General features: G+C 37.8%; 1 protein-coding gene across 3 annotated transcripts in view; it reads left to right on the top strand.

Moving 5' to 3' along the window:
- Window positions 1–13,315, top strand: part of RARS2 (arginyl-tRNA synthetase 2, mitochondrial) — a 60,193-nt gene that overhangs the window by 10,435 nt on the left and 36,443 nt on the right. For 2 of the 3 annotated variants that reach the window (XM_056125164.1, XM_056125163.1), the window contains exons 3-5: window positions 5,849–5,951; window positions 7,747–7,830; window positions 10,758–10,855. In XM_056125164.1, coding sequence (XP_055981139.1) covers window positions 5,849–5,951; window positions 7,747–7,830; window positions 10,758–10,855 — 285 coding nt within the window. The remainder of the gene's footprint in view (window positions 1–5,848; window positions 5,952–7,746; window positions 7,831–10,757; window positions 10,856–13,315) is intronic. The other variant, XM_056125165.1, reaches the window with a different exon arrangement.

Genomic DNA, 13,315 nt, shown 5'->3' with positions numbered 1-13,315 from the left:
ACAATCAGTCATCACAAGACAAATTTTGGGACCCAGTGGGAGAACCCGGCCAACACCATGCCCCGTATCAGCACCTTGTGTGCCAAGAATAATGACTGTTAGACCACAAAGTATGTGCAGCTTATGTAACCATATGCTATATAATGTGTGCTAAAACTAGAGTCGGGGTCCTTGTCCTGAGACCTGTTTCAGTGGGAACTTGGACCCTAGCTCAAGCTAGCAATAAAATTCCTTTCTTTTGCATCATGAGAGTGGTCTCTTTCCTTATCCTGATTCCTTGCGTAACACTGTATTGAGTTCTAAGAACTGAGGTAAATATTCATTTGGGAGAACCTCATAATTATATATAAGTTGATAATGTTTCATACGACTGACATATTCAATAAAATCTATACATGATATTTTGCATAAAGGGCATACATTCGTTTCAGAGGTCTTTATGTAAGAGTCCTTTACAAAAGGCCTGACCCTTTTTTTTTTTTGGTCACACCCAGTGATGCTCAGGGGCTACTCCTGGCTCTATACTCAGGAATTACTCCTGGCTCCTGGCAGTGCTTGGGGGACAATATGGGATGCCGGGGATCAAACCCAGGTCAGCCACATGCAAGGCAAATGCCCTCCCCACTGTACTATCACTCTGGTCCCTGACCCATCCTTTGTTTTATTTGTTTGTTTGTTTGTTTTGGGGGGGCACACTGGTGATGCTCAGGGGTTACTCCTGGCTCTGCACTCAGGAATTACTCCTGGCGGTGCTTGGGGGACCATATGGGATGCTGGGAATCAAACCTGGGTCGGCCACATGCAAGGCAAATGCCCTACCGCAGTGCTATCATTCCAGCCCCTGACCCATCTTTTGAATACAATTTTCTTCACTTGCCTGGAGCCCTTGAGCTGCACCAATAGTCTTAAATACAGGTATTAAATAGTCTTAAATACAGGTTTATAGAAAATATGCAGAGACCTCAGTTTCTTTAGTCTACAAGTCAAAAAATCTGTATGTCGAAGCCAGAATGATAGAACAACAAGTAGGGTGCTTGCTTTGCATGGGCCAATACAGGTTCACTCCCCAACATCCCATATGGTGCCCCTAGTTCCTCTGGAGTGATCCCAGAATGCAGTTAGAAGTAATCCCTGAGCACTCCCGAGTGTGACCCAAAAACAAACAAAAAAGTACATTAAATTTCTGTAAAACAAACAGAATACACCACCATAATAAAGTTGAGAATGCTTTATAATACTAAGAACAAGCTAACTTGTATTTCTAACTTTATTCTAAAGTGCTGTGCCAGTAGAATTAAGAAATACTATTTTTATTAGTTTCATTTATTTAATATGCTGTGAATAATTTTCTCTAGTTTCCCAATTCTCTTGAATAGGTTATAACTATGGTGAAATTTACACATAAAACTGATTAGAATAGACAAGACTAATAACTTTGTTATAAGACAGTAATCCTCAAGAGTATGGGATTCACTCTTTTGTTTTTTAATGTAGGAGTACTGCTATTTATTTAGCCACTGATGAGCTGATTGAATTGTGCATGAACTCCACCTTACTTTTTTTTATTTTTTATAATTCTATTTATTGAATCACCGTGAGAGCAGTTACAAAGCTATTGGGTCTAAGTCTCGGTCATCAAATGAAACACCCGTACCTTCACCAGTGCCCATTCTCCACCCCCAACAATCCCATTATACCCCCATCCCACACCCTCCCCCTAACTGTGGGGCAGATGATTTCCACATTACTCTCTCTCTACTTTGATCACATTCAATATTTAGACACCAGACCCACCATTATTATTTGAGATTTTACCCCAACACTCAGATATACTGAAAAGGCAACAGGAGACAGTGCTACAGTGCTACCCCACCAGGGAAATCTGTCCTTTAAGAAAAACAACACAAAGTTATTCCCCAATTGTTTCCCAGGCTACTGCCATCCCCTTGGATCATTCCAGCACCCCCCAAAGAATGGTGTTTGCCTATTCTGGGGACACTGTAATCTTACTCTAGAAGAATATGTGATATAAATAAGTTGTGTTTTTAATCTTTCTCCTTAAATCTTTGAAACCTTTTTTAAAAACATGGTAAAAAACTACCATCTGGGGCAGATTGGGTAAATCATTTGCCTTGCATGTGTCTGACTTGGATTTGATCTGATCCCTGATACTATATATGATTTCCCCCAAGCTCCACAAGCTGTAGCCCAAAAAACAAAAGCTACTGTCTATGATTTTTCAACCCTTTTCCCTTGACCTTGTGCCTTTTTTTTTATTTTGGCAGATTCTTTTAGCAAAGGATAAATGATAAAGGTTAACAACCTCTCCTCCCCCTACATTGGTGATCCTATAAGTAATTTTCAGTTCTGCTTTTATATATAATTTACACTCAAGAATTCTTTAAATTATCAAAAAAAATCCCTTGTGAATATATACTTTAAAGCTCTGCAAAGCAAAAACTGTGAATTCACACATTCAAAAGAACAAAAGCAACCAGAGCTGGCGTGGATGTGGGGAAAAAGGGACAGTCTTTCACTGTAGACGGGAATGCCCACTAGTCCAGCCTTTCTGGGAAACAATATGGACAGTCCTTCAAAAGCTAGAAATTGAGCTTCCATATGACCCCACAATACCACTTCTGGGAATATATCCTGAGGATGCAAAAAAAGCACAGTAGAAATGACATCTGTACCTACCTCTTCATTGCAGCACTGTTGACAATAGCCAAAATCTGGAAACAACCCAAGTGCCCTAGAACAGATGACTGGTTAAAGAAACTTTGGTACATCTACACAGTGGAATACTATGCAGCTATTAGGAGAGATGAAGTCATGAAATTTGCTTATAAATGAATAGAAGTGGAGAGTATCAAGCTAAGTGAAATGAGTCAGAAAGAGAGGGACAGACCTAGAAGGACTGCACTCATTTGTGGAGTATAAAACAACATAACATGAGGCTGACTCCTAAGGATAGTAGATACATGGGACAGGAAGATTGCTCCATAGCTGGAAGGCTGTCTCATGAGCAAAGGGGAGAAGGCAGCTAGAATGGAGAAGGGATCACTAAGAAAATGATGGCTTGAGGAACCAGTTGGGAAGGGAGATGTGTGCTTAAAGTAAAGGACCAAAAATGATAACCTCTCAATGTCTGTATTGCAAGCCATAGTGCCCAAAAGTAAAGAGAGAGCATGAGGAATATTGTCTTCAGTGGAGGCAGGGGGAGTGTGGGAAGGAGGGGGGGTGTACTGGGGATATTGGTGGTGGGAAATGTGCACTGATGGAGGGATGGGTGTTTGATCATTGTGTGATTATAACCCAAACATGAAAGCTTTTAACTATCTCATGGTGATTCAATAAAATGTAAAAAAATACAAAAGTGGGAATTAGGTTAAGTCAGTTGATTTTCACTCCCAATCCTGAAAATATTTGCTTTTCTCTTTGCCTTTTTTATTGGCAAATGCATCACATAATTTCATAAAACATACTTTAACTATATCTAGCTTAATAAGTTGGTATTACTAAAATGGGAAAAAATATTTTCATTCAATGCATCAGGTAAATGTTTAATATTCAGGATATATAAAATACTCAAAAAGATCATCAAAAAATAATTGAAAAACCCTATTAAAAAACTGGGGAGAAGAAATTAAGAGACACGTCTCAGAGAAGACAGGTGAATGACCAGTAGGCACATGTAAAGATGCTCAACATCACTTGTCATCAGAGAAATCTAAATCAAGACAACAACAAGATACTACCACACATCAGTGAGAATGGCACATATCAAAAATTGTAGGAACAATCTGTGTTTTTCACAATAGTGAAAAAGGAACTCTCATCCACTGCTGGTGGAATGTTGTCTGGTACAACCCCTTTAGAAAACAGTATGGAGAATTTTCATTAAACTTAGAATTGAACTGCCATATGCCTAGCAATTCCATTTGGGGGCATCTACCTCCAGGGCATAAAAACACTCTTAACAGGAGATATGCACACAGTTATTCATTGCTACACTCGGTGTAGTAGCTAAGATATGGAATCAACCAAAGTGTCCAATGACAGATGAATGAATCATGGAGATGTATTATATATACACAATGCAGCTGCAGGGAATGATAAATTCATGCAATTTGCTATAATGTAGATGGAACTAGAAGACATCATGTTGGATGAAATAAGCCAGAAGAAGAAAAACACAGGATGATCTCAGTTATCTTCAATATAGAGAATACTGAGTTAGGAAATGTACTACAACAAAAGAGGGATGCCTGGATCACCCTTCACCGTAGTGTTTAGAGTGAAGAAGGATAGAGAAAGAAAGAATCAAGGGGGGAAAGAGAATGGAAAGTAAAGGATAGTATGCATCAGTACTTCACTTATACTGGTGATATGGGTAAGTGGTAGAGCCGTATATCCAAAATACAGACTCAGCAAAAGTGAAAACTTGAGATCTAAGCTGCAGACACTGAAACTTTGTAATGTGCCTGTCAAGTTGACAGGTGGGGATAGGGCAGGTGTTGGGTAGGGAGGGAATATGGGAATACTGGTGGAGGAAAGTTGACACTGGTAGTGGGATTGGTGTTGAAGTACTATATGTTTAAAACACAGCTATTAGTAACTGCAAATTCGGTTCTTTAAAAAATAAAATACTAAAAAAATAAGTTGGTATTAGTCATTATTAAGAGATTAAAAGAAAAATTTTCACTTGGTCCTTCAAATACTGAACTGATTGGAAATAATGTGATTCTGTTGAAATCATAAAAATTTTTAATTGAATTAGTTTCATTTTTCTTTTTCTTTTTAAATTTGTATTTTAAATTTGGGGTTTGGCGCCACACCCCGCGGTGTTAAGGGGTCACTCCTGACTCTGCACGCAGGAATTACTCCTGACAATGCTTGGGGAACAGTATTGGATGCCAGAGATTGAACCTGAGTCAGCTGTATGAAAAGCAAACACCTTACCTGCAGTACTGTCTCTTCAGCCCCTATATTTCATGTATAATAAATTATGTGTGCCTTCTGCTATTTACAGTTTTTTAAGTTGCTTGCAGAAAATCATTTTGCCACATTGTGTTTCCTGGATATTTGAAAAACCTGTAGATCTAGATGTTTTTTCTCTCTTATAAACCAATATTTTCTCAGTAAATGAAATTTTTTAAAAATAGTAATCCTAGAGATACCGAAGAGTTAGTTCAAAGCATATTTTTTATGCAGAAAATGTCGGCTTGATACCTAGCACTGCATCGTCCCCCAAGCAACAAAAGCCAGGAATAGCCCCTTATTGCTGTCTAGTGTGTTCCTGTCTCCCCCCTCCCCATTTTCCACACCCACCTCCCGTGAAAGAATTTTCGTCAAACAATAACAAAAAACGTTTTCTTATATTGAAATTCGAATAACATTGCAATATTTAAAATATCTTTGTTTTGATCATTTGGAAATCAGTAGAAAAGATTGAGAGGAATCAAGTATTTAGTGGAAGAATCATAATTTAAAAAATCAAGATCTGACCTTTTGAGTCTGCTTATTAATTGTGGTAGGATTTTAAGGGAAACATTGAGCTTTTCGTATATTGATCTCTTTAAAATAAGTTGACTACTCTAATTCATGAATTTCATAAAGCTACAGTTGGGAAATAAATATGTAGGAAGATTTTGTAAGATGATACAAGATAAAGTTTTAAATACATACAAAAGTAACATTTCTAATTTATTTGCTTAATATTTTGAAATAATAGAATATTCTACTGGTAAAATTGTGGAGAAACCATGTGATTAGTTCTTTTTTTGTTGTTGCACTAGTAATGTTTTTAATGTAACAATAACCTTTCCTTATTTCAATGTCTGTCTAGAGAAGTAGCTGATTTTCAGCTTTCTGTGGATTCTCTATTAAAAAGCAGTGATGACCATTCGAGACCAAACATTCAAGATCAAGCCATTAGATTGGCAGAGAAGGTACTTTTAGCACTGTTTCTATTTTGACATTACAATAAACTTATTATACAGAAAATAATACTCTGCAGCTAGCTTTGCCATAATAGCTTAATAATGTTCTTTGTTCAGGACACTCTGAAAAATATAATTTAAATTCATTTTAACCATGTATTGAAAGCTTAGGATGTTATTTCAGATTGGTAATAAAGGCATTCTTTTTCAGCTGACATTATTCAATTTTTAACAGCTTGCAGGAGAACTGAAGTGTTAATTAAATTTACAGATTGAAGCTGAATGAAGTTCTGAATTTAGGAGAACAAGCTTGATGAATAAGCACTGGGTTGCAGTTTAAAATGAGTTTCTGAGATGAACATTAAATATGAGTAGCAGTGATTAGATATAAATAGAACCATGATTGCAGAGAAGTGGTTAAATGCTTTAATAAATCTCTCCATTTCTAATTTCTCTGATGGATTTATCATCCAAGAGTAATTGAAAGGATTATGGATAATGACCAACTCTAACTTGTTAGTGTAATACCATCAGAAAAGGCAGATGTTGGCTCAAGTATTTCTTCATAAATTGTTATTACATGGGATAGAGGAGGTCTCTGGGTATTCTGAAGAACTTGAACAATAAAAGTTATTATCAGAAAAATATGTAGAGAACTAGGGTGTGGCCCACTGGAAGACTGCATGTGTAAGGCCCACAAGAGCAGTCCCTTGCACTGGGGGAGGTGAGGAGTGGGGGAGGAGTGTGAACAGGGAAGGGGCTAAAGATTGAGCATGATTAAATAGAGTGGTTAAGTACTAATTTGATTGCAAAATTACTACAGATTTGTAATAAGTACACCAGAAGTCAAATTATTTACATTATTCAAGGAGAATTATCTTGATTATAATATTTAATTTTCTTTCCTTCCACCTTTTGTGTGTTCTCTGATATAAAGACCAGGGGCTGGAGAGATAGTACATGGGTTAAATACACACCACCCCTACACATGGCCTATCCCTAGTTTAATCCCTGGCACTACAAGGATTGATACCTGAGTACCACCAAATATAACCCAAAGCCTTCCCTTAAAACTTTTTTTTTTTTTAAGGAGAAGACTAGTGACTCTTTACTGGAAATAGATACCTCTTCAGGTTCTGCAGGTTTATTTGCTGCTTTGAACGTTTTATTAAAATTCTAAGGCATATTCATTAAAGAAAAAGCACTTAAATTATTTACATTTGTGCCAGAGAGATAGTACAGGGAGTAAGAGGTTTGCCTTGCACTCAGCTGACCAGGATTTAATTCCTGACACTGCTTGTTGTCCCCTGAGCCCAGTCTGAAGTAATCTTTTAAGTGTGGAGCCAGGAGTAAACCCTAAACACAGCTGGGTGTGGCCAAAAAAATCCCCCACCCCCTGGGAAAAAAAAATCTCAAAGTAAATTATTATTTTAGACACAATCTAACAGACTGCCATGTTCTGTGGTTGGCATGAAGGGTGAATAAGGTAGAGTTTATTACAGGTCAGGGTACATAGGATAGAGATGAAAACAAGATCAAGAATTTGAGGTGAGAAAAATGAGAAAAGGGGAGAGAAAATTTGCCTTCTAGTCAGAAAAAGAAGAGAACATGTTTCCCTAAATAGAATGAATAGAACAGTGGCTGGCCAAAGAGGCTGGCTGTGGCTGGGTCAAGACAGAATGGGAGAAAACACATGAGACTGAGATGAATATGAGATGCTTCCTTTTTACCCAAATTGATATTAGAACTATAGATTTCATAGGATCTATTTTCAAACTCACTATTTTGTTTGATATCTTTTTAGCTAAAATGTGATACAGTGGTGAGTGAAATAAGCACTGGTGAAGGAACTGTAAATTTCAAAATAAACAGAGAACTATTAACAAAGGTAAGAATGGATTATTTGGGGTCTCAGACAATAGTACAGGAGTTAAAGCACTTGCCTTGCTCACAACTGACCCCAGTACAACCCCCAGCACTTCATATCGTCCCCTGAGCAGTTCCATGAGTGATCCGTTGGCACTGGGCCTGAGTGTGACACAGAAACAAAACAGCAAAACCCAAATATTAACAGGTTGTTTGATTCCCCATTCTGCATATGGTTTCCTAAGCTCTGCCAGAAATGAATGAGCTCTGAGCACCACTGGATGTCACCCCCCAAAAAAAAAGCAAAAACAAAAAAGGTTGGATTATTGGATACCCAGCATTGCGTTTGTTATCCTGAACTCTGCTAAGAGTAATCTCTCAGGGTAGAGCCAGGAGTAAGCTCTGAGCATCATTGGTGTGGCCAAGCCCTGCCCTCACCCTAACAAGAAAAAGAATGTTATGTTCCAGCTGTTATATCGTAGTTCACTCTCTGCTTTAGCTATAAGTGGTCTTCCTCAGTTCTTCAATCTGTGTTGTCTCAAAAATTTTTGCACATTCCAGTCCTTCTGCCTGTAGTTCCACCCAAGTCAACGCTTAACTCATCCCAATAGTGCTTTTTCCTTAACATTCTTTTCTAACCCCTTCATTTGTTTGCCCACAAAGCACTGTTTCCCTCCTTGGCAAAACTTACTGTAATTACAATGATCTTACATTGTTTTTCATTTAATTAGTTCACCAAACAAATCACAGTGACAAGATAGAAGCTTCCTTTTTTATTATTGGTTTTCTTTCTTTTTTTCAATTTTTGCACCACACCCAACAGTGCTCAGGGCTTACTCCTGGCTTTCCACTCAGAGATCATTCCTGGCAGGGCTCATGACCACATGGGGATTGAACCCCAGTTGGCTGTGTGTAAGCAAGTGTCTGCCTGCTGTGCTATCTCTCTGGCCCCAAGGGAAGCTTATCTTGAAGTTATTGAAATGTATCTACAGGTTGTCTGCTCTTGATCAGATTTCATGTCAACTTACTAAACAACTGAGTCGAATTAAGTATTTTGAGATTAGTGACTTTGCCAGTTGTTATCTCAGGTGTTTTTATTTATTTATTTATTTATTTATTTTATAGCCGTGAAATGCAGCTTGACAAAGTGCTTTTCAAACTACTCGTAGGCAGCGGTATTTTTCTTGAAATAGGAAAGTGCCTGTGATAGTTTTTTCTTTTTAGTCTGCTTAATTGAGAGAGCTATGGCTTATATTTCAAGGCGTGGCATTTATATTAAATTTTTAATTGACCGTGAATTTTTATGCTTTTTTTTTATTTTAAGGATACCCATAGCTCATTTTTCAAATATATTCACAATCCTTCTATGACAACAGAAGAGCAGAAGTCAGAATTGCGATTCTTTTGCACATGAAAATCTATTTTTAACTGTGTCCTTGATTATCTGAATCTATTACTTTCATTGGGCTGGAGCGATAGCGCAGCAGTAGGGCGTTTGCCTTGCACACAGCCAATATGGCCGACCCGAGTTCGATTCCTCCGCCCATCTCGGAGCGCCTGGCAAGCTACCAAGAGTATCTTGCCCCCACGGCAAGGCCTGGCAAGCTCCCCGTGACTATTCGATATGCCAAACACAGTAACAGCTGTCACAATGGAGACGTTACTGGACCCGCTCGAGGAAATAGATGAACAACGGGAGGACCGTGACCGTGACTTATATTACTTTCATTATAGGAACAGATTATCCACTGTGCACTCAGCAGGGCTACTATGAGTAAAAATACATTCCAGAAGCAGTGATGACCCACTGTTTGAAAAAGGAGTATTAAATGTGCCTCTATTATGTGTATATGTATATGTGTGTGTGTGTATATATATATATATATATATATATATATATATATATATCAACATATATGTATGTCTATAAAAACCATGTATATATGGTTTTGGGGGGCCACACCTGGTATGGCTCAGGGCTTCCTCCTTGTTCTGCACTCAAAGATCACTCCTGGCAGGCTCAGGGGACCAATGAGTTGCTGGGGATTTAACCTGGGTTGACCATATGCAAGGCAAGAGCCCTACCCACTGTACTTTCATTTCAGCCCCAAGAATGTAACTCATGGGTAGAGCATATTTCTTACATGCATGAAACACTGGGATCTATCTCTGAAACCATAAAAAAACAAAAAGTATATGCTATAAAACAAATACATGCATAATTACCTCATCACTATTACCAGTAAGTAAAATCATGAACTATGTGAACTCTATAGTAGTTCTGTCTCAACAATTAATATTAATCTGCAATGTATTCCGGCAGTTCTGTGACATTGCCTTGGTTTTTCACTTATTTGGCCAGCTGACATATTTTTTTCTACCATTGTTTATGACTATTAGTATCATAAAAGTGGCAGTAGTAGTATTAGTTAACAGATGAACTTCAAAGAAGTGAGAAAGATTTTTTTGACATGACTTAAATAGTTTGACCTTGGATCTTGAGCAAGTTATTTAACTTCTCTGTGTGTCTGTCTCCTTTTTTAAAAACAAAAATAAAACATCTCTGAGTTGTTGTGGAAATTAAATGAGTTAACATAAACTATTTACAGTAGTGCCTGGCACCTTTTGTTTAATAAATACTATGTGCTGCTACTGGTTTTACTGTTAATACTTGCTGTTGTACTGGTGTTTACCCTCTTAAACTTCAGTTTCTTCATCTTTAAAAATCTGTTATCTTGGGTTTTTATACAGATAAATAGACATGACATAAAAGTACACAAATACCTCCCTCCATTGATTAGTTCATTACTACCATTTTGACTAACATTAACAACAGAAGGTAGTGCAGCTGTCAGTAATGTAAAGTTCTTAGTTCCTTAAATTAGGGTGAACATAATTAAGAAAATTTAAATTGACTGTCATTAAATTCCATGCCTTTTGCTTTTTCAGACTGTGTTACAACAAGTAATCGAAGATGGCTCAAAATACGGATTAAAAAGTGAGCTTTTTTCTGGTCTTCCTCAAAAAAAAATTGTGATTGAATTCAGGTAAGGGTTTAGCCATTTTATGTGTTGGTTAATTGAGCTGGCTGAGTATGTAAATGCATTCATTCATCATTATTATCTGGAGTCTCATGAAGCTACATGTAGAAAATTGAAAAGCAGTGAAAGTGTATTTTCTTAAAACCACAGAGAATTGATTATTAAACTTTAAATTAAAAATTTGGGGCATAGTTAAAATTTGGACTAAAATAATTATGTTTCTTTTTTCTTTTTGGCTTTTATTCCCTCACCCCTGCAGTCCTGGGAATTGAACCCAGAGCTTCTCATAACATGTAATGCAGGTGCTTTACAACTGAACTTACATCCCTGTCCAGTTTTCAAAGTTTTAAATTAGATATTTGACAGTCACTTTGTTAGAAAAACTTCTTCATTTTGATAGGTGTTTGCAGAGAGATAATATATACTACAGGATTTAGAATTTTAATTTGATAATCAAAGAATACCACTTTGTATTTTTAATGTAATTTTTATTTCTTTTTGGGTCACACTCAGCAATGCCCAGGGGTTACTCCTGGCTCCTGCACTCTGGAATTACTCCTGGCGGTGCTTGGGAGACCATATGGGATGCTGGGAATCAAACCTGGGTAGGCCACATGCAAGGCAAGCACCCTACCCACTATGCTATCACTCCAGCCCCCTGTAAATATTTTTTTCTTTTGTTTTTCCCTGTAAATATTTTTAATGACCTAAAATACACCTTTAAATAGTCTTCATTGGGACTGGAGTGATAGCACAGTGGGTAGGGCATTTCTCTAGCACAGCGGCAGACCCGGGTTCGATTCCCAGCATCCCGTATGGTCCCCTGAGCACGGCCAGAAGTAATTCCTGAGTGCATGAGCCAGGAGTAACCCCTGTGCATCGCCGGGTGTGACCCCCCCAAAAATAAATAAATAAATAGTCTTCACAACAAACGTGTAAATTAAGTCTGGGGACAGGGGCAGCCACAATCAGCAATATTCAGGAATACTCCTGACTCTGCACTGAGGAATTACTCCTGGCATTGCTCCGGGCACCATATGGGATACTGGAGATTAAACATAGGTCATTCATGTGCAAGGCATGCGCCTTACCCTCTGTACTATCTCTCTAGCCCAAATTTAGTCATTTTTTTAATGAGCCACGAAAGAAAAGCAAACACTTGCATAGTATACTTGGCAGGGTATCAGCTCATGAAAATTATCAGAGTTATTATATTTGCCTTCCTAAGAGCTGAAGAAAAGTCTTGATGAACTTATTCCACGTTAAAAAAGAGAATTTGTCTTCAATGTACCTTATGGTTTCTGGTCTGATGTGGAGGTCTTTAATCCATTTTGATCTTACTTTTGTACATGGTGTTAGGCAGAGTTCTGAGCCTATTTTTTTGCATGTAGCCGTCCAGTGATGCCAACACAATTTATTAAAGAGGCTTTCCTTACTCCACTTCACATTACTTGCACCTTTATCAAAGATTAGATGAGCATATGATTGAGGAGAGATGTCAGTGTATTCAACCCTGTTCCATTGGTCTGCAGTTCTGCCTTTGTTCCAGTACCATGCTGTTTTAATTATTACTGCTTTGTAGTACAGTTTGAAGTTCGGGAGGTTGATTCCTCCCATTTTCTTTTTCCCAAGAATTGATTTAGCTATTCATGGGGGCTTATTGTTCCATATAAATTTCAAGAGTGTTTGCTCCATTTCTTTGAAGAATATCATGGGTATCCTTATAGGGATTGCATTGAATTTATACAATGCTTTCGGTAGTATTGCCATTTTGACAATGTTAAGTCTCCCGACCCATGAGCAGGGGATATCTTTCCATTTCCTCATGTCCTCTTTGATTTCCCGAAGTAGCGTTTTGTAGTTTTCTTTGTACAGGTCCTTTACTTCCTTAGTTAAGCTGATTCCTAGGTACTTGATTTTCTGGGGCACAATTGTGAATGGGATTGTTTTTTTTCATGTTGCTTTCTTCTCTCTCACTGTTTGCGTATAGGAAAGCCATGGACTTTTGGGTATTGATTTTATAACCTGCAACTTTACTATACGAGTCTATTGTTTCTAGGAGTTTTTTGGTGGAAGTTATTGGGTTCTCTAAGTAGAGTATCATATCATCTGCGAATAGTGAGAGCTTGATTTCTTCCTTTCCTACCTGAATGCCCTTAATATCTTTTTCCTGCCTAATCGCTATTGCAAGTACTTCCAGTACTATATTGAACAGCAAACCCTCCATGACATTGAAGCTAATGGTATCTTCAAAGATGCCACGCCACTGGCCGAGCAAGTGAAAACAGAGATAGATAAATGGGACTATCTTAAACTAAGAAGCTTCTGCACCTCCAAAGAAACAGTGACCAAAATACAAAGACAGTCTACAGAATGGGAAAGGATATTCACCGAATACACATCTGACAAGGGGTTGATATCCAGGATATACAAAATACTGGTTAAACTCCACAAGAAGAAAACATC

This window comes from Sorex fumeus, unplaced genomic scaffold (genome assembly GCF_029834395.1).
Source record: "Sorex fumeus unplaced genomic scaffold, SorFum_2.1 ptg000054l, whole genome shotgun sequence".
Taxonomy (NCBI): Eukaryota; Metazoa; Chordata; class Mammalia; order Eulipotyphla; family Soricidae; genus Sorex; species Sorex fumeus.
The sequence above is the reverse complement of the archived record's forward strand: the minus strand, read 5'-3'. Positions and strand labels throughout refer to the sequence as shown.